The 23,787-nt window shown below is 39.5% G+C and overlaps 3 protein-coding genes, 2 long non-coding RNA genes and 1 other non-coding gene across 7 annotated transcripts; 2 read left to right on the top strand and 4 right to left on the bottom strand.

Annotated features, from left to right (window-relative positions):
- Positions 1-131: 131 nt before the first annotated feature.
- cunh10orf53 (chromosome unknown C10orf53 homolog) lies at positions 132-1,178 on the bottom strand. The gene is made up of 3 exons (XM_071480535.1): positions 838-1,178; positions 607-726; positions 132-514 (listed from the first exon to the last, which is right to left on the bottom strand). The coding sequence occupies exons 1-3, from the start codon at positions 929-931 to the stop codon at positions 450-452; spliced, it is 279 nt and encodes a 92-aa protein (XP_071336636.1). The 5' UTR covers positions 932-1,178; the 3' UTR covers positions 132-449.
- Positions 1,074-3,913, top strand: LOC139622866 (uncharacterized). The gene is made up of 3 exons (XR_011691385.1): positions 1,074-1,212; positions 3,065-3,315; positions 3,803-3,913. It is a non-coding gene; the product is annotated as an uncharacterized lncRNA (long non-coding RNA).
- Positions 1,756-10,082, bottom strand: chata (choline O-acetyltransferase a). Of its 2 annotated transcripts, XM_071480529.1 has the most exons (15): positions 9,898-10,082; positions 9,483-9,579; positions 8,899-9,090; positions 8,269-8,387; positions 7,568-7,621; positions 7,299-7,479; positions 6,098-6,275; positions 5,807-5,976; positions 5,186-5,286; positions 4,942-5,070; positions 4,735-4,857; positions 4,497-4,638; positions 4,195-4,257; positions 3,968-4,105; positions 1,756-3,277 (listed from the first exon to the last, which is right to left on the bottom strand). In XM_071480529.1, the coding sequence occupies exons 2-15, from the start codon at positions 9,528-9,530 to the stop codon at positions 2,852-2,854; spliced, it is 2,064 nt and encodes a 687-aa protein (XP_071336630.1). In that variant the 5' UTR covers positions 9,531-9,579; positions 9,898-10,082; the 3' UTR covers positions 1,756-2,851. The 2 variants fall into 2 exon arrangements, with proteins under 2 accessions (XP_071336630.1, XP_071336629.1); XM_071480528.1 differs by having other exon boundaries at positions 8,899-10,076.
- On the top strand, positions 6,563-22,798 carry LOC139622865 (uncharacterized). Its single transcript, XR_011691384.1, has 3 exons — positions 6,563-6,603; positions 8,259-8,357; positions 21,294-22,798. It is a non-coding gene; the product is annotated as an uncharacterized lncRNA (long non-coding RNA).
- Positions 10,417-13,904, bottom strand: slc18a3a (solute carrier family 18 member 3a). The gene has a single exon (XM_071480533.1). The coding sequence runs from the start codon at positions 12,930-12,932 to the stop codon at positions 11,382-11,384; it is 1,551 nt and encodes a 516-aa protein (XP_071336634.1). The 5' UTR covers positions 12,933-13,904; the 3' UTR covers positions 10,417-11,381.
- Positions 17,932-18,018, bottom strand: trnay-gua (transfer RNA tyrosine (anticodon GUA)). The gene is given in 2 exon segments: positions 17,932-17,967; positions 17,982-18,018. It is a non-coding gene; the product is annotated as a tRNA-Tyr (tRNA).
- Positions 22,799-23,787: the final 989 nt, after the last annotated feature.

The following is a 23,787-nucleotide window of genomic DNA, read 5'->3' as shown; positions in this document are numbered from 1 at the left end:
ATGTTGAGCACCTATTGATTTCTCACCTGTCACCTTATGTGAATCATGTATGGTACCTCTTGCCTCCACAGGGTGGACTACACATGGCTGATTCATTATTTGCCCAGAGACCTACAAATCAACTAGTGAACTTATGCTGGAATTTTATTTATTAACTGTTCCCAGGTTTTCTGTTTATCCCTTAGTTTGTGAGAATTACATAAACATGATTTAAGAATATATGCATCATTTCAGCCCCAAATATAAACTAAGACAATAAATGTGTTAATATAAAATTTTGACACACACCCCCTCCAATAAACTGGCCCATAAGGTAATGCAATGTCGCCCTTGTTGGTATTGTGGTACAGTGGTGTTAATTCCCTTACATATTACCAAAAACATCTGACTAACAATGTGGTAAATCATGTTTTATACTTTTTTTATTTAAACGTCAGGCCCTGACATCTTCAGTAAGCGTTCTCCACTGCGGCAACAGCCTCTTTGCAGACAGGGTCCAGTTTTCCATCTCCACCTTCAGAGTAAAAGCACAGCAGGTCGCCAGACTGTCACACCACACAGTGCCGGGCCCAGTTAAGGCGAAGAGTCAAACAAAACCAAACTCACCAAACTCCAGCTGCTTTATGTGACAGGTGAAGACGAGCTCCCCGTTGACCACGACTTCCACCATGTTCCATTCCTGTGTTTCCATGGAGACGCACCGGTGCCCACTCGCTGTCAGGGCGGCTGCGGGGCGGACATGTTGGAAGGTCAGAGTTTGACCTCACCTGAAACAGTGAGAGGAGCAGGCGACACGCAGGCCTCCCGATGGGACTCAGATGGGGAAAAGAAACGTACCTCGGAGACCCTGGAGGCGGAAGGTCCGGTGTTGTACAACTCCACTGGATTCATAAGGTCCGTAGCAAAGTGTCACCCGTGCATTTGACGGCATTGTTTGTTGTTACCATGGAGGCATTGTTTGCTGTTACCAGGGAAACTCGCACCCAACTCACGGCTTTATTTCTGCGTGTGTCCAGGAATCCAATTTAAAGCAAACTTTTACTTATCATAAGTTTTTAACTTAACTGTGCGGTTAAGTTTGGTCTGGCTCTTGTGTCAGGACAGTGTGGGTAAGGAGAGAAATAACGCAAAAACTGCGTGAGGTGAAGGGGACATGCTAAAGGCAGCAGCAAGCTAACTGTGGTTCAGCCTGATTATCAACAGGTGTTAAAGGTAGGCCACTTTAAAACCCTCAGGTGACCGGTTGCTGAAATTTGTTTTAAAAAAATCCTTAAAATCTGAACACGGACATGATGCACATTTTTAGATTTAGTGTGAGTTAAATTTTCCCGAGGACTCATCAACTCACAAATAAATGTCCATAAAACCTCTCGGAAATCATAACAAAGATGCTTACAAAGCTAGAACTGACTAAAACATCATGTTTTTAAGTTTTCCTCAGTTGGCTATAAGAGAATGGTACATAGCAATTATTAGCGAATTACTTGATTAAATCGTTATTTTTTTTCGAAAATGTAATCATGGAGACGTTTTGGTTAAAAACAAATCTGAGAAAAGGAAAACATTATAACTCCTGTTTCTTGTAAAAGTTTACATTTGTCCATAGAAGTGACAACTTTAAACCATTACGTAACATTAGGCTATTAAAAAGAATGTGATGGCTACAATTATGAGTAGCCTACTACTACAACTACTACTATATTATTTCCTACTATGATTCCACAGCAAAACAGCAAAATGAACAGAAGTTTTCAATTTATTTCGGTGTCTTTGTTTTAATCTTCATCTATACAGTACTCTGTAAATACAATTTGACAGTCATAAACACAGTGATCACCTCTGTTAAGTAAGTTTCATACACTTACTTTTTAAACATCCTATTGCACTATACCATACAAAAATAAATAACTTAATTGATATGCTCATAAATTTACAAATGAATGGTTGCTTGTACTTAACATTCTTTGTAAACTAAAAAGTATCCTTAGAAAATCTTAGTTAGTTGCTTTCTGTTTATTATATACAACAGACACTCTATCATTCCCAGCATCTGGAATAGGGTACTGTATGAACTGAATGTCCAATGATTTTATAATAGGATACTTTTTAGTACTACCACATGTATTGTTGCTGCAATAGACAACAATTTATGAAGACGACATACATGGAAGTTGCATAGAAGACTGTAGTTTCACAATGTACATTAAGCTTCAGAAAATCATTAGATAGCAGCATGCGATTTTGCAAAGTGACACACTGAGACAATCAGCCATGTGTCATAACTCAGAGAGTACCTTCGCCCTGTCAAACTGACTGACAAGCTTCATGGATGAAATGATGCAGACATAGAAAGGGGAGAATGAATCTTGGGTGTTTGCATTTCTTTTTTTCTATTTGAATATTTGCTCACTGCCCATCAACCTTAACTCTAGCACTGGTTGTCATCCAACAATAAATTTACTCCTTTCTTTGGCTGATTCGTCTCAATTTAGTGCAAAAACAACAATCAAAAACTCAAATTTGGTTTGAATTTGTATCACCATACATTAGCTATTTTGACAGACATTTCAATTCCTGCTGTATATTGGATATTTTTTGTGACAACAGCAGTAAATGTCATCTATAATAACCAAACTCCTCTAATATTCTCTAAGAATATAGTAGATTAGATGATCGTCAGCACTTGATACATTTAACAATACTGTGTACAACACAACAGCTTTACATAACATTTTGTATCACGGTTACAGTCTATATTTTGTGAATGACTCAAGAGAAGTACATTATTGAGGCACAAAAACATACATTTAAAGTTACACCACCACTATTTTCACTGGCTGATTGCTATGGTTTACTTCCATTCTTCAAAGCTTGTGCCTCTCGCTGTGAATGCAGTCTGGGTTTGAGCCTCCACTTTAGTCTGGTCTGGCGTCTTCACCAGAACCTGTGGCAGTGTTTTCTGATTCTTGGTCAAGTCAGACGGTCTCTGCTGTGTTTTGCTTTGCCAGTTTGTTTCCGTTTGTGTGTGCATCTCCAGTGTCTGAGCCTTTCTTTGTTCGGCTAGATTGGAGCTGCAGTTGCATTTATTGCACAGATCCCTCATGTCCAGAAGTCCTTGCACCAGACACTTGACAAATTCTGCTGAACATGTCTGTGAGCTCTCGTGGAAACTGGACACAGGGAAGATGATGTGGTCTGACTGAGGATTGTAGCACACTCCGTATCCATTTGGAACCACGGGTCCGTAGCAGCAGAACATCTCAACGGTAGTTGGGACCTGAAGGAGGAGGGAATGCTTCAGTGCTGTACTTACAGGTTTACTATTGTACTCAAATACTGCTGCAGTTGGAAATATTTAGATAACACTATTTAGATGGGTGTGTGTTGCAAATTTTGCCAGCTGTCAATAATATAAACTAAACCTAAATTGACTGAAAGTGGCATCTCATTAAAAACATCCCTTAAGTGTCACAATATAGAAACACCACAGTAGAAACAGGACAGGTTTGTGTTGTTGTGCTCACTAACAAGGCTACCCTGGCAATTTAGTCCAGCATTTCTCGCAAGAAAAAGAAAAGAATGGTGAAAACTGAGACTTTTAGTCTCTAGTATTGGCCAAGCTCCAAAAATGCTGGATTCCACACTTCCCATTATGCATAGTGCCTTTGTCCTTAGCTTGTCAGTGCCCACTTCCTTCAAACCTTACTCCTTCAGTTTGCAGGGCAAACTTTTTTTTGTTAAAAGTTTTAAGTCTCAAATGTCAGCACAAGCTGAGAAAACATTATCTGGGTTATCTTTTCAGACTTTGGAAAGCTCCAGTGGAACCACAGAGGGCTATAGAGCTGTTGTCACATCCTGAGAAGTACTCCTTGTGACAAGTTAACAGAACTTCATGTGTAAAATTGGTGCCGCTCTAATACATCTTTGACTAAGTATAGTTTCAGTTTATAGTTTTACAATCAGATACCTGACTTGTAGAGAGAATGAACTGATTACTGATGAGATAGGCTTCGTCTTTAAATATCTCTGGCTTCTCTAGCTTCAGTTCATGTGCAATCTCACGAAGTCCTAGGAGGTGATTGTCTATTGCCATCCCTGTAATAGCCTGAAAAACAAAATGCATGTGTTGATGTATTTTCTTTGATGAGAAAAGTCAACATTGTAATACTGTATATCAGAGGATGAGGGAGTTACCAGGATAGTATACTTTGTCTGTGCAGCTATGGCACCTTGTAACATCTCCATCTTCTCTGTATCCTGGAGAAGTAAACAACTGAGAATCAATACCAGGCTATTAAATCTCCTTTACTTACAGTAAGCATAGTTTTTCATTGTGAAGGACATCAACACAGACTGAAGTGAAAGATTGAATCACACTATTAAAAGCAAAGAAAACTGACAGTTTCAATACATTATTCAAACTGATTTTTTACCCTGCACCAGCACTCAATTAACATGGACAGAGAGGCTGTTGCATCCCCGCTAAAACATCTTACGCTTGTGCTGAGCATCCCATCAGTCATTGCTTTGACGAAGGCCAGGGCTTCGGGTGTGGCTGAGCGGATGTTGTCCACTCTGCCTTCCCGAAAACGTCGTATGGAGGCGCTCTCATAGGTTGACACAGGTCTACCATGACATCTAGAGTCATAAGCAAAGAGAAGGACTTGTAGGTTGTCAGGCCCAGGTTAATGTGATGTATGAGAATCAGTCCTGTGACATTTAGCTTTTTCTTACCGGTAGTAGGCTAACTGAAGAGCAACCTGGATATAGGCGTCGGGACTCATTTTCTGCTTCTTGATGAACTCTTTCCCATAATCGTAGAATTTGTGGACATTCATGTCCAGATTTCTCACCAGCCTGAGAAGATAAGAATAAATCCTCCTATGGTTTGAAAGCATTATTCATTTGTTTGATTGTAAAGGAAACACAGTAAACCCAGACCTCTGGAGTTTGTCAGCAGAGGAGGCGAGGAGTTTGTGAATCTCTGGAGTGCATTTCCAGCGGAGTCTGCGTGGTGCAGGCAGCTCGCTCACACTTGCAGCTCTGACCAGCTTTGATGGGCTGCCAATCCTGATGTCAAATGGGAATATAATATAATTTAGTTATTTTTTTCTAAACATATGCCAACAAATATCAGAGATACACATTTTGCTTTTCCAAAATCCAACTGCATTTCATTTCTTACATGTATTTGAGTAGATACTCTGTGCACTGCACGAGGACTATTCCTTCAAATGGTGAGTGTTCGCATACGACTCCACAGCAGCCGTCAGCTCCTACAACAAACTGAGACAGTCATGCTATCTTCAGTTGAGTTGAACCAAACCTCAATGCTACATTATCTAAGATTCCGTTCATTTGCAGGTCCGCTCTAATTAATGTTCCCTCATACACATTTCATTCATGCTTTTCACCCTGCAGTGAAGAAATTAGAGTGGAAGCCTCCAACTTTCCAGGTAGTGGATGTTAATTATATATTTCAATCAAGCAATCTGAATTCTTTATCAAAACAACTCCATCAAAGTTCATGCTAATGACATTTCTCAAAGTAAGGGCCTATAATCCAGTGGGAACATCCACTCTCCATTAGAATTTCTTTAAATGTTGAATCTTAATTTGGCATGGGATTGGCTTATTACATCCACTGGCACTGTCTGAAATTAAGCTGAATTTTTTTGATCATTTTATCATATTTCTCTGTAATTAAAGAAGTAAATTGATACTATTTGACAGCATCATCTATTAAGTCATTTTATCTTCAAGTAATAAACATTATAATAGCTTGACTTGTTAACTGCTCACTCACCTGCATGGGCTTGTCGTACCAGCGGTTGCCACCACTCTTGGCCCCTCCTCCTCCGTGCAGCATCAACATGGCACGTGTGGTGTCACTTAGCTCAGGACCACTGGCGTCATCCAGACAAACCAGGCACAGACAACGCTCAATCATGTCCAAAGAGTCCCTGTTAGTAGACTCTAGAGCATAATAATTAAAAGAAAAAGACAATTTGGTGGAACAAATAGACTTGCAAACACTGAGATCATCTTGATTTTAGAGTTTTTACTGAAAAGTCTAGAACCCCTTTTTAACATGTACCTCTCATTAGCACACTGCGAGATTCTGCCCACTCCGTCCGTCCATCTGAAGTGAGAAGACCTATAGGTGGGAGCCGCTCTTCTTCACTGTCAGCCATCTTGACAATCTTCTGCAGTTGAGTCAACAGATCTCTTTCATTCAGTCGGCGGAAGTTGATCACCACATCCAACACAAAGAACTGGACAGAGGTTTAGATCAGACATAAAATGTTTCAGTGCACTGGTCCCTCAGATTTTTCTTTAATATTAATCTATGCTGCCGGCAGTATGGGTAGTTTGTTCCCTAATGATATGGAATGAAGTGAGTGCACCTGAAACATCGGTAATAATCCCTCACTTCACTGGAAAAATGTCGCTGTTTTTTCCTTTGCTTTCTCTTCCAAATAAATTTGTAGAGCCTGAGGATTTCTTTAAAACCTGTATGATTCTCTAGCTTCTCTGTTTTCTTGTCCCATCAGATTTGGTTGCAGCCATGTTGATGTGTTTCCAATATCAGCAACTAACTTGGTGAGTACAGCGTTATTTTTATTATCTATAAGAATGATGGCAAAAACCCTTAAGATTCAATTTGAAATTAAGTGGGATTACACTTTAAATGAATAAAGATTTCACATTGAAGATTCCAGGGGCACTTTATTCAGTCTTATATGAATGCTTAACTAAGTATAGATGAATCTGAAATTGCAGTTCTTGTCCTTATGTTTACAAACTATTGATTCTAGGATCACTGACAAAGTTGATCCATCATCTCTTAGAAATTGTCACTGTAAACATTGTTCTCTGCTCTGTGTATGTTGGGAGGTGACCTGTTCTGATTTCATCCATGGCACTTTGAGGACTGTGTTAGCTTATAAACATGAAAGTTTATTCTTGATCCTCACAGTTCCTGACCTTCTGATGAAGAATGTGTATCATATGATTGAAATCTGTGGAGACAGGTAGTGAGTGGAACTTGACCTGGGATTGTCAATATTTTCAAAGTCAAAAATGAATTATTATGCTTAGCTATAAATCCAGCACAGATGAGAGGTCCTGACATTGCTGAGCTCACACCTAAACTGATCCATCCTCATGACAACTAAACATCTCTCCATCACTAATGACTGCATGATGTGGTTGAAAGCCCAAGAAAAAGGCAGTAAATTGAACTTGTGTTGGGATTGTTTTGTCAAGCTCTGGATTTGATTTTCACTTTGTCTGACCTGGTTTTTACAAGCCACAATGATGTGCTCTGGTTCTGGCATCACGCTGCTCTCCTGGGCCACTAGTGTGTCCCTCTCAGGCCCCGGTAGGCGGTAGGAAGTGAAGAGGCGATAGTACTGCTCCATACACATAGGGGTTCCAGCCAGCTGGCCCCGGGCATAGTCCACAGGCAGGGAACGTCTGCACACACACAGACACACGCACAGCTGTTACACCTATTTTTGCATATACTGTCAACTATTTGTGCTCTCACTGTGTATTAACTTACGCATCAAGAAGAGTTTTGTATTCCAAAACTCCAGAAATCAAATGTGCAGCAAACCTGGGTAGGAAAAAAATTTATTTATTAAATACACAACACATAAGAACTTACACACTTAACTGTTTTGTACTTGGTCAGTCCTTCACAAGTAAGGTACTTATTCTCAGCACTTGGTCTAATTCTTGATTTATTTTGTAGCTGGGTCACACTTGACAGCATAAATGCTTTATGTTAATCATGTGGTTAAGGAACCAGTCCCAGATCAATGCCGTGTTAACCAAACCACAGGCTTCATTGTCTGTTAACCTTGCCACCAGTGGCCTGGCCTGGCCTCTAAGTCCACAGGGTGTCCTGGGTAATGACCCCATCTGTCAATGTGTAATAAGGAAGCATTCAGGTTTGTGTAATCGATCAAAGCCGGTCTGTGTCAGAGTAATTTATACAGTTCACCACCACTTCTCAAGTCTTCATGCTGTCGTAAACAATGATTTCCTGTAAAGTGCTAACTTTTTGATTTTTAAAATGCATGGCAGTTACAGCTGTATATTAAGCGTGTCTGTTTTAGAGGAGGGGTAACAAGGGTCAATGCTGAACAACAGGTCACTTCTACTTCTGGATGACAACATATTTGTCTGTCCTGTCTTATTGTGCTACACTGAGTTTTTTTTTTCATGACTCATTTGTCTCGGTTGTGCAGCATCTCATGCCTTAAAGAGTCGATGGGAGCCCTGAAGTTCTGCTGTGGGAAGACCATCGCAGGACTGGAGTTGACGGGCAGAGCCAGTCTGTTGTTCAGGTACATGTCATTCAGCCAGTAGTCATACACCTACAGCAGAAAACAGAGGGATTCACTTAAAGGTAAAACCTCATAGTAATAATGAATGTGAATTAAGAGGGAGCACTAAATCCAGCACAAATAGGCTATCAATTTGAAATTGATTGATAAGTCTAGACAGATGACTCTGTAATTCTGTAAATGGTTTCCAATGCTGTAAAAGGTTTGTTTACATCAGTAATATTTGTGAACAGTGATGTAAAAAGAACTATAATGTGATTTATAGTCACACAAAAAGCAGTTTTCTCATCCATAACTCAAACAATTCAGTTATTTGTATAAATTATACAACAAATGTATGTAGGAAAAAGATACTAGTGGGCCCTTTAAAATTGTTATTTACTGAGGTGTTTGTCAGAACTTAAAAATAAAAGTGGATTTTGGATTAATCACCTGTAGGTTTCAGTCTATCATAGTGTTGCTAGTTGAAAACAGTATGTTTGGTATTTGAAATTACTTGCACACATCATTATTATGTGATTCTTGACCAGACCATATTTACCCAGTTTGCCTTGTTTTCCCTCCTCTCCACAAGTTTGCTCTGTAGTAGCTCCCCCACTCCTCCAGGGTCTCCAAACTGCTTCACAACGTTTTGGGTCTTATTAAACTGTTCCTCAGTGAGCAGGTGCTTCATGCACCTCAGGTACGTGTCCAGTGTGTCTTTCAGGGTGGGCAGCGGCAGCTTCGGCAGACCCTGAACAGTGTGGGGGATGAAAACACTCAGCAAAGTGTCATTACTAAACATCAGCTTAAAACTTCTGAATGTCCTCAGACACATGCATCACTTTACCAAATAACTGTACTTTTGAACTGAGAACAACTTCTGGCCAAAAACACTTAACTTTACTGAAAATGGGAGAATAATCAATTAAAATGTCAAAAATAGCCTGTATCAGTTATTCTTATAAAATCTCATCAATCAAGCTTTCATAACAGCCTTACTCTCTGTCTTACTCTTAGTAATATTCTTTACTTTCATTAGATTATTTTTTTGCAATCCTAATTGATTGCAAAACATGATTTCTCCAATGCAAGTTCCAGTGAAATTAACTCTATGTCCATATAAGTCAGATAAAAGATATTTACATCCCCGCCCCCTAAATCTTTGGAGGGCTCTCGGTCCAGGACTGGCATGTTGGCGGTGCAGAGGGGCAGTCAAGCAGGCTGATTCATGAGGCACACTCTGTGTCCACAAACACAATAATATCAGTATATGAAGTTCTGAAGTGAAAGCGCTGTAAGATCACTGACTGTCACTCTGACGAACTGAGAGCTCTTGTCGGAATACTTACGACAAATGTATAAACAGAACTAACACTGAAAAAAATATCGCTGTTCCTACTAAACAATACAAGACTGCGCACTTTTCTCATGCAGGTGATGTTCAGAATTGCAAACCCGCACATTTGATGTTGACATTCTTCCATAACTAATACTAATAAACTAAGTAAATTTACCAAATTATCTGTCATACAAAGATTAGCCTTAATGTTTTACTCACCAGCCAGACAAAAAAAAAAACAAAAAAACAATCCACTGGTCTTGGGGCTCAAGGAAGAAGTTTAGCTTTGTCCATCTTGACTTGAATCCATTTCTGTTTTTTTTAATTTCACGACTTCGATCCTAAATCATTTTAAGCATCTTTCAGTCCCCAGCAATAGCAAGTGCACAACTCCCTCGCTGGCTCAGGAGAGATGCTGAGAGGGTACCTCACCCTCCTGGCAGCCAGGCTCCTCCCAGAAGTCCTGCTATTCGCCGAGAAGTTTATTTGGCACTTCACATCTTCACCCCACCTTATTTAGACACCGCCTGAGCGCCTCGGGTGCTCACATGCTGTGCTGAAGAACGATTAGGATGCATTTTTGCGTGGATCTCTTTCTCCGGCTTTATGAATTTTCAACACTTTTCGTCGACCAGTTTGCGCTTATTCATTGCTTCCACCTCAATGCTTCTGACTGATATATTTAGCGTTGTGTATTTAACAATGAATGCAAAGATTTGCATTTTGGAGAGGCGCAGATGCTTTGATAAAAACTATTTATTTTACACAATATCACATCAGGATCCTACATGAAATTACCTATTATGTTTTGTTCCAAATCTGTTTTATTTAACTCGTATAAATTGTCTTCTTTACATTATTATATATTCACTTTGCTGCTAGGCCTTCACAAGTTTAATTTTAGATCTTTTAATTTATATGTTCAAAGGCAAAAAAAAAAAAAAAGGAATCCTTTAACCTACGTTTTATAAACCATATTTACCATGTTTAGTAGCAAGTGTCTTCACATTATAATTATAATTTTGTTTGTGTGGAGTCTTTCATTTTTAGAGAAAAAAACATTGGCATATAGCGCAATAAATAATTAAGTTTATTGCCTAAATAAATCATTTCCATAAACAGTATCATTCACATAATATTGATTTAATTATGTACATGAATATACATGTATGTACAGTCGCAGATCATACACTGAGGCTATGCATTCCAGAAGTACATCATCCAAAAAAAAAAAAAAAAAATCACTTGATTTTCATCTCGTTTTCTTTCTAAAACTGCAGAGTGACACACAGTATTGCATAATGAGTTTAGCAGCACAACTCTGGCGAAGGGAATACAGATTACATTAAAAGACGCATACATTATAATTGTTCTTTTATTTGTTAAAATACATTTAGACATAGTCCCTGAATACGATATGAGTCGGTTTCTGACACGGTGATAAATACTGTTAATGAATAGACATTTATCTCAACAAATCTTTCACGATACTCTCACTTTAAGATGAGCAAACGCCAGCGAGCGCCTTTCTACTGCAAAAGCTTGAAGCTACTTGATTTGACAATACCCGGAGGGATTGTCACCAGAAGGAGTAAATAACTGATGGCGTTACACAATCCTAATCGTGTTATGCAATTGATCAGACGGGATGCACACAACTCTACATGGGCACTTTGATAGTTTTACACACAGTTGAAGGTCTTTTACGCATAGTCTCCTCCTGAGGACTCCTCTGAATACGACCGTTGCGGAAAGGTTTCAGTGCCATTCTCGTCAATCGTTGTACACAAACCCTTTCTCTTCTTCTCTCGTTCCTCCATCTTGATAGTATCGTACAGTCCTGTGGGTCCGTCTTCCAGGAGCATGTTTCGCTCGGAGAAAGAAGGCTTCATCTGCGTTACGTTCTTCAGGAGAAGGAGCGCCGGTGCGTAAAGTACATTGGCGAGGCCCATGCCTAAGTTGAGCTGAACAAAGCCCAGGTCGTGCACTATCTGTCCAGCCACCACGGGCCCCAGGGCATAGGCCACGCAGTAAGAGATGTCTGCGATGGCGTACACACTGCCATACACTGACACATGCCGCACATCCACCAGGAATCCCAGTGTTGGCAGAAGCGCCGTGTCCACGAAGGCGATGCCAAAACAGATTCCGCACAGCGGGATCATGAGCTGTCCAAAGTTTTTACAGGCTGGCACTGTGCAGGAGCTCGCACCTATGAACACCATGCCTATAGCCCCGTAAAACCACTGGAGGTGAGGATACTTAGCTGCTAATTTGACAGTGAGATATACACCTAAAACATGAGGGAAGAATGCAGGGAACCACGTCATGCCGATTTCCCACTGGCTGGAATGCATGTTTTCCTCCATCCAGTTGGCGATAGTGGGCTCAAGAAAGGCGAGAGGGATGTTACAAATAGTCAGAGCACCAGCCACCACAGCTATGTAAGGATCAATCATTAGTTTATATATGGGGGTGCCCACTGGCATGTTTTCTCTCTCTCGGTTTGAGAAGGGTTTCAGCACAGTCAAACACAACACACCATCAGCGAGACAGATACAGGCCAGAATCAAGAAGGGCACCCGCTTCCCTGCGAACTCATAGAGGACCCCTCCAAAGGGGGGCGCCACAAGGCTTCCAAAAGAGATGAAGGCCAAGGCAATACCCAGCGCTTTGCTCCTCTCTGTCTCTTCTGAGTACTTGTCTGCGATCAGGGCGATCCCTGAGGTGTCTGCGAAAGCCGAGCCGAGGCCCTGCATGCTGCGCGCCAGGAACAGGGTCGCGTAGTTCTCAGCGAAGGCAAATATAAGAGTGGAGAGAAACATGACATTGAGCCCGATGAAGAGCGGGATGTCATACCCGACCCTGTCTATAAAGGTGCCACTTATCGGGTTCACCAGGAGCTGCAGGATGGCCTTGGAGGCAAAAAGAACACCAATCTGTAGGTCGAAGTTCCCCTTGGTTACTTTGTGGATGGTGCTGTTAGTGGAGTTGGTGTGCAGTGTAGCCTCTTGGGCTTTATCCGCTGCGTTCTGTAGCTCTTCGAGGTAATCGGGTATGATTGGCACAATTACCATATAAAGCATATTGTCTAAAAAAAGTGCGATACAGACTATTACTAGAACAACCCGTTTCTGCCGCTCTGGGTCTTTGATTACCAGTTGTTTAGTTCTTTCGCCCATCTGGGAGAGTTTGGAGGCGGCAGATTGTGCCAAATTAGTGCCTTGTCCCCCTGTGGTCTCCTCCGGCTCCATGGTTTTCTCCCTTTCTGGCTTAAGTCTTATGAAAAATTAAAGTCGGCTTCCCCTACTCGATTTGTTTATAGAATTACGCACGCTTGGCACATTTGTTCTGGCTTTTCCTCTTCTTTCCTTTTCTTATCCAGCACCGGAAGCCCTACTAATGAGCTAGATAACTTCCCGCTTTCCTTTGCGTTACCTCTTCTTCTCTGTCCTCTGCGCCGTCCGTCATCGCACACGCATTTCCACTTTCGTGACTCGGAGCCGTTTTATCCCCGTCGTCCCCAGTTGCTTCATTGTCTCATATCCCGTCATTCAGGTGACGTGCTGGTCCCGGACAGCACCCGCAGAGTTGGGGATTCACCTGCAGCTCACAGTGCCGGCTTCAGCAGCGCGCTCGCTGTTTTAGGTCCGTGCGCCCCTGCGGCTCCCAGACGCTCCCAACTGTCTCCAGTCACCTGTAACGCTGCGAGCTAAGTCATCATTTCACATCAACCGGACCGCTTTTTGTCGGCCGTGGAAGGAATACACACTGCAGTTTGTTGACTCCCATAGGTGTCCCCCTCCCCCCTCTTTTCTCTGGCGGTGACGCACAGTCCTGCTGCTCTCCAGCAGATCTTTTATGCTAATTAAACACAAAATCCCGAGTGCGCACTGCTGTCCACTCGGTTGCTCCGCAGCACAGCAGAAGGTGCTTGCTTCAGTTCGTATTATACTTAACCTTCTCAATTTTACATGACACTCAACTTAAGTTTAAGTTAAACTTGTATACGTTAAGAAAAAAAACCTCAGCTCCACAGAGGTCGTCACTAAAAGCGGAACAGACTCGATCATGTACTTTTCCCACTTTGCCCCTCTCTCTGTTAGTTTCCAAATGCAAAACTATTGGACATCAGGGAGGTGAGCCTAGGTTCAAGATGCGCATCGCCACACTGCTGAAGTGTGACAGAGCAAAAACCACTTATAAGCCTCATCCAGCTCGGCTGATCCCGGCACTGCTTCTCTGCTTTTGAACCATGTCAGAGCCAGATCTGCATGGTCAATGGTAGATTAACTGAGAGGCTCAGCATTATCGTCTACATTTTAATGTAAGCTATTATTTAATTTCAGCACCAACCTCCTGGTACTATTCTTTCAAAATGTGTTTTTTGCACAAAATGTATTCCATACAACATTTTTTTTTCATTTATTTATTTTTTTGTTTGGAGCAAATTTAGATGCTCACGCTGAATACATATCGTTACAGTGAAATCTGAATCTGAATCACTACTACTCTCATATTTAAGGAAACTTGAAGAAATAATATTTGTTCCACTCTCAACCTGCAAGAGATGAATGAACTGGGGGTTTAAACACAGCTGGACGCTGCCATCTACTGGTAAGGAAAAGGTTGAGCAGTTGTAGCCATCATTCACTGTACTCCATGAAAAGCAATCTTCTAATGAGGTTGAATAATTTGATTTCAAATACAAATCAGCCTCTTTAGAGAATTTACTTGATTGAAGTAGTGGAGCAGTGGAGTTAGATTTCTTTCTAAGTGTTGATTCAAGATATTGACGCTTGTTAGAAATAAAACAGGATCACTGGATTGGAAATAGTTTCAAATGATCTCACTCCATGGGAAGTGTTTTCTGTTTTTGTTTTTCTATTTTTTTTGTTTTAGTTTCATCCTATTTGTTTTCAGAATGAATTAAACGTGTGTAATGACAGCTTTTGCAGGAGGCTACTGACTGATGATTAGATGTGAAACACCAGACAGAGCAGTATTGACATCCAGTGGAGGAAGAATGAATTGGTCATGGAACCGTTGTAATCTCAGGTCTCCTCTAAATATTTTATTCTATGTCTGAAAATAGAATAGAAGCTGATTTGTTGAAGAAAAACCCAAAAACAAACAAACAAACAAAATCTAACAAACCAAAAAACAGGATTTGATGGTGATTGATTTTATGGAATGAGTAATAGTAACGTGGAGAGAATTGGGCTACATGTAAATGAATTTTTTTTATTAATTAACCAGAGATTTGTGTGTTTACATCTTCAGTTCCTCTTGTGTTGAAATAATAGGGTCTCCCTGGTGGTTTGCTCCCTGGGTGCCATGTGTCCTTCTTTTAGCCAGTAGATGTCCTCGTATCCTCATACATTTCCAGTAAATAACAGTTATAGGTCTGCTATGGATTTCCAACTGTATCTTTTTGTACTTGTGGCAGTGTTACAATGTCCGATACACGCCCACTGCTCCGTAGGTTTTGTTTATCAGTCCAAATCATACACATTTAATCTAAGAGACACGTTTTCAAAATAAAAAATGACAATGAAGAGAGTTACTTAATTCAACACAAGCAGACAGAGGTCCAGGTGCAGTAACTAACAATCCACAACATAGTACAGATGACAAACACAAAGGTTCAAAGGTTCATTTTATTCATATATAAAAACAATGAAATTGCAAAAATACAGGAAACAAATACATGCAAAATGAAACCATAGATAAAAACAACACAAAACTGCATCTTTAATAAAAACATAAAAACAAAGCAACACTATTAAAGCAGACTAAGACCAAAGTAAATAGTCTTAGTTTGCGTCCCCTTTCTGGTCGTACTGTAAAGAATATTTCAGTCTTGCTGCTGCGTTCAATATGACCGGTGTCATTCATGAAGTTGTAAGAATTGTTTCAAAGTGACACTGTCATTAAGACCTGTTGGAATCATCTGTTAAATCTGAAACATCTCTCTTTGTGTGAGATATTTTTAAATCCCAGCTCTTAGGTTTTCAGAGCCAATGAAATGTAGGGAGGATGGCGCGCTGTGTTTGGCTTGTATATAATGCCGGGCCAGCGCATAGTCCAGATTTTCTGTTCTAACGGCTGTTTTGTGTTTTTTCTTTGGTTTTTTTTCGGAAGGGTGTGTCGATATGTAGGAAGAGCACACACTTGTTGTCTTTTTTGGAACCTGGAAAACATGTTATTCACTGAAACGAGGAAAACTAGGAAAATGTTTCTTGCTAATGTTGGGCAGTGAATTATGCTTTTCTATCAGACTTCTGACAAGTGTATTGATGTATGACATATATACAAGTCAGACTGTCAGACAGTAGCATGTACATGTTCACAACCCGTCTACATCAAACAAAGCTCTGGAGTGACTGACAGGCTGGATTTCTCTGATTTGTTTCAGAGACACAGGAAATGAACAGCATCTTTGGCGTTTTAAAGCTAATTGTTTTCAGCTCATTGCTTCCTCAATATTAACCTTGTCCTACAAGTACCAAGTGTGTGTCCTGTCTACATGTTGACGCACACTTATGAAAAAAAACAAAAAAAACAAACAAGTTAAGTCCAGGCAAGAAATGTTAGGAATTGAGACGGAAAGCGGCTCAGAATGTTTCTGTTATTTTTAGCCGAAACGTTACATCACATTAGTGAAAGAACAGCTTTGATAATCACATTTATTTCTCTCAGTGAACATACTGTAACTGGAAAGCTTAGGCAGAGTCATGAAGGCTGGAACTCTGCGTTGGGCTGTGATTCACCCAAGAGACTGCTGTGCTCGATCTCTGTCTCTCTCTCTCTTTCTCTCTCTCACTCACACACTCACACATGCAGACAGTGACACAGGAAGGGTTACAGATGAACAAACACATGCAGTCAGTGTTAACACATTTCAAGCTGAGTGAGCTTTGTTCAGTTGCTCTGCCAGTCAGCTCTTTATTTAGGGACAACAAACAAATGTGATTCAGTGTCCTCCTGACTCTTGTCGAGGGTGGAGTCAACACTGCCCTCATAACTGAATTTGGCTGTGGTAGGGGATCAACATTTTTTGCTGTTTTCCCAGTGATTCTGCTCTGATCTGATTTGAAACTAGCTCAGGAGATTCAAGATCACCATGTAATCTTGAGTGGTTGCCAAAGTATTAATTTCTAGTGGTTACACATAATCCCAAGCTGCTGCAGCCAAATGCACACAGCCTAAACACCAGAAATAACCCTGAGGTGCTTGAATGATTATTTTTTAGTATAGTGAATTCTTTAAATAGATGGATTAAGTATAGATAGACTCTACATTCATAAAGTAGCAACAAGTTGCCTGCTACAACAAAGAGACAGACAGGTTCTTAAATGCAAAATTCCTCGATTATCAGCTGTCAGAGTTCACATGCTTTGCATTCCTGCTTCAGTCTACAGTGGTGGGAGACATACTGAATCCTTTCCTTAAATATGTGCAGCAATACCACAATGGTGCAACTCTTATGTAATGGAAACACAAATAAAAGTCATTTTTGAATACATCAGTAAAAGTAAACAAATTCCGGCAATGCAAAGTAAAAGCAGCCCTTGTGAACCGGAGTAGGTTTTCTGAAGAGAGATAAGAAGAGGATGAGGAGGGAAGAGAAGGAGGAGAAAAGCACTCATAAGGAAGAGTGGAGAAAGGAAAAAGGGCAAGAGGAAGGAGGAGAGGAAGGAGAAAATAGAAGACAAGGAAAATAAGCAGGATTTTCAGCCATGCTAGCTGCGTGGTTATAGGGATAAAACAGTCAGATAAAGATTCGCACAATGCACTGATCGCTGACAATACCTGACAAAGATCTCTGTTACACTGAAACACTGCTCTGTTAAATACAATTTTGCAGGGGCTGTCAATGCAGTGTGTAGATCTTTGTCTGGCTTTTGCCTTAAGTTTGGTTTTTGATCCAGTATCCTGTTAGATACACACGATGTTGGTCTATCCGCTGCTTTGGTCCAACTATTAATTAGATTAAGGTCAAAACAGCTGCTAACATGACAATAGAGTGTTAGTATTATTCAACAGTGATATAGTGTTTTGTAAGTTTATATGATGTTAATGTACAATCAGACATTATAAGGAAACCAGAACAGCCAGTACAACCATCACATAAATGTAGTGGGTTAAGATAAGACTTTATTGATCCCACCACGGGGAAATTTGTGCATTACAGCAGCCAAGGAGCTGCGGTAACAGGCCGGCCTACCGTGGCGCCATCTTGAAAGTGACTCCTTCGAGCCGGATTTGAACCAGCGACCTAAGGATGCCTGCTAATTCCACTACAGTCCTCCGCTCTACCAACTGAGCTATCGAAGGGTTACAATACAGTATTGTTACAGTGGTTGAGTAAGTAGTAAATTTCTAATTATGTAGTTGAATTTACATGGTGTTTGGACTGTATATGATACTGTACACCAATCAAGAGCTCAGGCTTTTATATTAAAAAAGAAAAATATATATGTATATATATATATATATATATATATAGACAGAGAGAGAGAGAGAGTTCTGTATGGAAACTCAACCTGACACAGACGGAAATGAAAAGCAATACAGATTTAAAGATATACCTTTTAGAGGGTACTGTATACTGCATATGAAGGATAAGAAATGTTGATTGATCGTATAATCCATAAATCTGAATGGATTAAAAACATCGTCCCCATGTGTGAAATCTATTCATTTAATCAAAGCACAGCTTAGCTTTCACTCATGCTGACTGCAGAGTTTCATAACTGACTTGTAGACCTGCATGTGCATGTACCGTCCCTGCATAAACAGAGATGTGTCACTTTTAGTTTCAGTGAATCAACAACATTGTAGGAAATCTGCACCTCCTCATTTATGTCCCTAAAAGACAGCTGGTTAAGTGTTAATTTAGGGTGACCATGTTTTATGGTCACATTGTCCTTTATGTTTGTCGTTTTCTGTTCATCATGTATTTTCATCTAATTGGAAGAAAATAGTGAGTGGCATTCCTCATTTGGTGGAGCATATTTGATACCATGAAATGATCTTAACCCCATGACTGTAACTGTAGAAATCATCTCAGTGACATTCACTTCTCAGGACAAGATGTTCCATTATACAATACCCCACACCATGTTGTGCTCTGTGTTTATCGGTGTGTATGTGTGTGTGTGGATGTGTGTAAGTCAGAGTGTGAATAGTGTGAAATGGTCACAATACTGTCCACCCTTTACTGGTCAAAGTGAGCGGTTTAATGAATTAAAACAGCGATTTCTAAAGAGCAGTGACGCACAGCTCCACTTTAATCCAGATTACACAGGCACACTAATCCTGTAAAAATACTGTTTCTTTAAAACAAATATGTTATTTTTTTCTCATATGTTATGTGTTAGGTGTGTGTTTGATTGTTGCCTTAAGATTTAATGTGTTTACAATATTGCCACATATCCATTTGTTACATGTAAATCACACCGTGTACAAATGGTGTGATTTCACAGGTTCAGTGAATTGATTGGAAGAGCAGCTGTGTTCAGCATTACCACTGATTGTCCTGTGGCTGCTCAATAAGAGTGTGTGTGTTTGTGTGTGTATGTGGTGTGTGTGTGTGTGTGTTCGTGTGTGTTTTTGTGTGTGCAGTCTTATGGGTGAGGGGTTATATAATCGGCTTCAGATCTGACAGTCAAGATAAGTGATGGGGTAAAGGAGAGTGTGATCGACCTGAGGCAGCAGACTGACATTTCACCTCGTTTTTGTGCTCGGCTGGGCCTGAGGTCAATCATGTGGTGTTGACATCACCATTTGAGTCTACCACAGACGCAGATAGAGGAAGTGACATTAATTTTGGCACTAAAATGATGCACTCCAGGTGGTGCAGACTGTGTTCACCCCACCCTTCACTGAACAGCAAAGAGGTTATGTACACAAGAAAGAATTTAGAACAGAGCTGGTTGGAGAAACTTGGCATGGCTGCAACATGTTTTATCCATATGTATGTTGTTGCATGTTTGAGTTTGATCTTTTTTAAACGTAGCATAAATGTCATTTCATAATAAAGATATAAAGTTAGAGAGAGAAACAAATATTAATTTTTAGCCATTAACAAAAAGCTGCAAAAATAATACATAAAATAATTTTCCATAAGCCTCAGCTGTACAGTATTAGCATGGCTGTAGACTCTTAGTCTTGTTTTAAAGACAAAAAATTGACTCCCTGTCTTCTGACAAAGTTTTAAATGAATTTCCTAGAGCTGTGTGCATGTTTAACAAGCATATGTTGTGCTAAAAATGTGATGTTTGTTATTAGGACGGTATGTTTGATAGAAGTGGGTGTGAACACACACATTTGTGCTACTTCACACCTTCTAAAATCTCAAACCCTGTCTGTCTGTTTATTGAAAATTCCATCTAAAGCTGTTGCATTGCAAACACTAACAAATCTGTTTGTGTTGAGCATTATATTTTGTTAAAATTACCATTGGCACTTTTCAAACATTGTAGTCACAGCTGTTACTATTCCATCCCCTGATCCCTATCTATCCCTATCAACTGCCCCCACTTCTACTACTGGCCAACAGTTAGGAAATACAGCAAAACATTACATCAACACAAGTTACCTGTTATTTATTTCCAGAGTCAGCTTATTCTTTTCATTTAAGGTGGAGAATTCACTTGCTTACTGCGAGGCCGTTAGTGTAGGAAGCATTCATACAAAATCACATGATCTATAGCTTGTTGATTGAGGGAATTGACAGTGTAGCCAGTATTATCATGCGTTACAACCATCCTCATCAGCCCTGCTCAGGGAACTGCTGATTCAACTTCTTCTTTCTTTCTGGAACAGTCCTTACTCTCTGCCACTCGCTCTTTCTCCTGCACTCGTGCTCATGTTGCTGTATAATCCTCTGAAAAAACCCATATGAAAACTTCATTGGTTGACCAGACATAATCCTCAGTGAACTCTAAGTACCTGAATATGTTTGATTGTAAGAGAGGAAAGCTGATGAGAAAAAAAAAAAAATCAAACTGTGGTTTCCTGCCAGACATTTGGATTCAAAGTAGTATAACATAATCCAGCATCTGACGTAAATCTCTGGCCAGTGTGGTTTAAATATTAATCTGTGAACATCATCTATGACGACAAGTCATTATTAGATACTAATAAACTCTGTGATTCGAGAAAAACTATTTTTCATTATACAAAGTCATACCTAGTCTTAAACCTTACTGGTTGTAAAATCATTCTACAGTGTTTGTCAGATTTGATATATTGTGTAGTATCATCAAATGGGGTTGAACACTGAACCACCATTACATTAAACAGTTTTTGATGAAGTATGCCTTGTTCAATTTGTGTTAATGTGATAAACCTGCTTCCTGTACACCTTATTTGATCTGTTACTGTCTCCTCTGCTGTTTTGATCCTTGGAGAAATTATAGTGATACTTTACATTAACAGCATTTACTATTCTCAGAAGGCAAGATATGTGCTTGATCTAGATAAAAATATAGATTGATAGAGCTACTATTACAATTACTATACTTTTCATGTTAATTGTATTTTTCTAACTATTTGTTGCAAAATGTTCTTTAAAACTCTAAAAATCCATTCATCCATGTTGGCAGCTGATTACAGTCTGCAGCGGTTTAGGAAGTGGGGTCAGAGAAGCTCTTCCCAGCAGATGACAGCTCCATATGTCCATCAGTGTCTGGGGACTTTGATGATCTCGTCATGAAGGTTTCTGGTGAAAGTTGATATTGATTTTAAATAAGATAATCTGTTCAGGAGTCGTGCTTTTATGCTTAAATTAATCCTTATTCCAAGGACATTTCATGACATCTGAAAAGTCTAATCCATAGTGTTTTCCTGCAGATGATTGAATTAGCTGGCATAAATTGGAACGGTGCTGATGATGCAGGGGCTGGGTTTGCCCACTGCACATGTGTCGTTACCACATAATTATGCAACAACGCCGCTCCACTGTCAGGCTGTCGTCAATTAATCTGCTTAGAAACACCAAGTGGGGGTTTCTACTGTATGTTGCAACCTCTGGCTGTTATCTTCATCACGCTGGTTGAACGTTGATTCCCCTTTAATTGCGTTAACAAAGCGTGGAAGAAGAAGCATGAGGTTTAACTTAAATAAAAGTAAAAATAACACAGTGTATGAAATTTTCTTGAGAAAAAGTACATAAGTACTGAAATTGTGCTCATTATGAAGAAGATCCCATTTTAGGATAATATAATGGATTATAATCACTGATGAATGAATGCACACATCACTTTAATGTAAAACAATAAAGGGGTTTAATTAAAACTACTTTATATACTACTGAATAGCCTAATCTATAATAACACACTGTAATTCATTTTTTGATTATATTTTGCATTAATTACCTGAATAATAACCCTAACTAAAGCTGTCAAAAAACTGTAGTGGAGCAAAAAGTACAAGATTCTCCTCAGAAATGTTGTGGAGAAGTAGCAAAAAATGGAAGTACATTGTATGTTACTTTCTGCCACTGCTCACACTAGCACTGTGAAGGATTATTCTGGTTAACATATGTAAAATGAGCATCCCACTGATTTTGTGATGATGTAAAATGCAGAAAAGAAAAAAGCAACAAAGAGTTTAGACAGTTGTTAATCCTTTATTAATTAGCCATGAATTACTGGATCTTTGAACACTGTCATTATTTTCAGGTCAATCACTTGCAGAGGAAACAAACTGACAGCAAAAAATAAAAAATAAAATGATAAATAAATAAATAATCCAATTAATATTTTCAACTCATAACAATAAAATGGAAATAAAAGTTTACAGGATTTCACAGGGATCAATAAGTATACAAAATCTTTATATAACTAAATTAGACAGTAAGGGACCATTGTGATCTTAACATCTGGAATACAGATGTTCTCCACGAACTTATCTTTAAGACTTCAAAGAACATTTAAAACAATTCATCCATTTACATGGGAGAGTTAGGGTGTGAATACGCCTGTTTGTGCTATTCAGGATTAACATTATGATGTCATAAATCACATGGATGCAACGTGGTGCGGAAATCGAATCTGTGTAAATAACCTAAGTCTTTAAAAAGTGTCCACCCTCCTTTTTTTTTTTTTTAGATCAGCAGCTCTTCTAATAATGTTATTTCATTTAGAAACACGCCCCACTCTGTTTCCAAGTCTAATCATGTGTTGTATGTTAATTACATTCCTCATCATCCTGAGCTATTCTAAATCATATGCACATTAAACCCACAACAGTGGACGGTTTGGTTTTTGAAACCTACTGTAAGAATGTTGATTATATGATAACCAGTATGTTACTGTGTGTTGTTTAACGCTGTGGTTAGACAACACATTTCAAAGAAATGTCAAAGCAATTCCCTATTTCTTCATTGAGGTTTGTGCAGAAACAAAATCATACACTCGAAAACAAAATAATTGTATTAGTTAATGACATTCACAAGTTTAATAAGTAAATAATAAACTCAATTGTGTCTAAGTCTATATTTTACAGCCTGATCTTTTCTAAACCAGGAATCATTTGTAAATTCTATTAAGTAAATACGAAAAATTTAATCTGACTTCTCTTGTTTGGATACTATTTAAACATCACACAGACTTCTGTCTTTATTTCATATGTAAATCTGGAGGCAAGAAACACGTCCAGTTAATCTACAGCCAGCGACTAATCTCTAACTTGTTGTGGGGGCTGTGTATTGAAGAATGGTCCTCTTGTTTAGTGGATTAGTCCAGTGCTACTCTGGCTATCGCTCAGGACTTTACAGAGCCTGACTGGACATCAGAGGAATGCACACACTTTCACATTTCACTGACAAGACTGTCCCCAGGCTCAGGTCACAAACGTTATAACTCTGTCACATTAGCCCACGGTTATGACTTCTTTTTTTTTTTTTTTTTTTTTTTTGCTGATTTAATTTCTTTTAGGGCCTTCCCTCCTCAACCAGAGGATACAGACAGGCAACTTTTGAGGAAAAAATGTTTAAATGGCTGTTTGCCAAGGGGACTTTTGCACTGAAGACATACTAAAGGATTATTGACAGAGCTGGGATGATAGTCTCTTGGCAACAGAGATGTTGGCCAGTGT

Source organism: Trachinotus anak, unplaced genomic scaffold (genome assembly GCF_046630095.1).
Source record: "Trachinotus anak isolate AG129_WGS33_773 ecotype Australia unplaced genomic scaffold, CSIRO_AGI_Tana_v1 ptg000007l, whole genome shotgun sequence".
Taxonomy (NCBI): Eukaryota; Metazoa; Chordata; class Actinopteri; order Carangiformes; family Carangidae; genus Trachinotus; species Trachinotus anak.
This window is presented reverse-complemented; position numbering and strand designations above follow the sequence as displayed.

Excerpts from the sequence above, each read along its gene's own strand:
- cunh10orf53 (XM_071480535.1), bottom strand. The coding sequence starts at position 931 with ATGCCGTCAAATGCACGGGTGACACTTTGCTACGGACCTTATGAATCC. Across the intron at positions 727-837 it reads CCGCCTCCAGGGTCTCCGAG|CCGCCCTGACAGCGAGTGGG; the intron begins GTACGTTTCTTT and ends TCCGCCCCGCAG. Across the intron at positions 515-606 it reads CATAAAGCAGCTGGAGTTTG|GTGGAGATGGAAAACTGGAC; the intron begins GTGAGTTTGGTT and ends TTTACTCTGAAG.
- chata (XM_071480528.1), bottom strand. The coding sequence starts at position 9,174 with ATGTGTCTGAGGACATTCAGAAGTTTTAAGCTGATGTTTAGTAATGAC. Across the intron at positions 5,977-6,097 it reads TCGCAGTGTGCTAATGAGAG|AGTCTACTAACAGGGACTCT; the intron begins GTACATGTTAAA and ends ATTATGCTCTAG. Across the intron at positions 4,639-4,734 it reads CTTCAGTTAGCCTACTACCG|ATGTCATGGTAGACCTGTGT; the intron begins GTAAGAAAAAGC and ends TTATGACTCTAG.
- slc18a3a (XM_071480533.1), bottom strand. The coding sequence starts at position 12,932 with ATGGAGCCGGAGGAGACCACAGGGGGACAAGGCACTAATTTGGCACAA.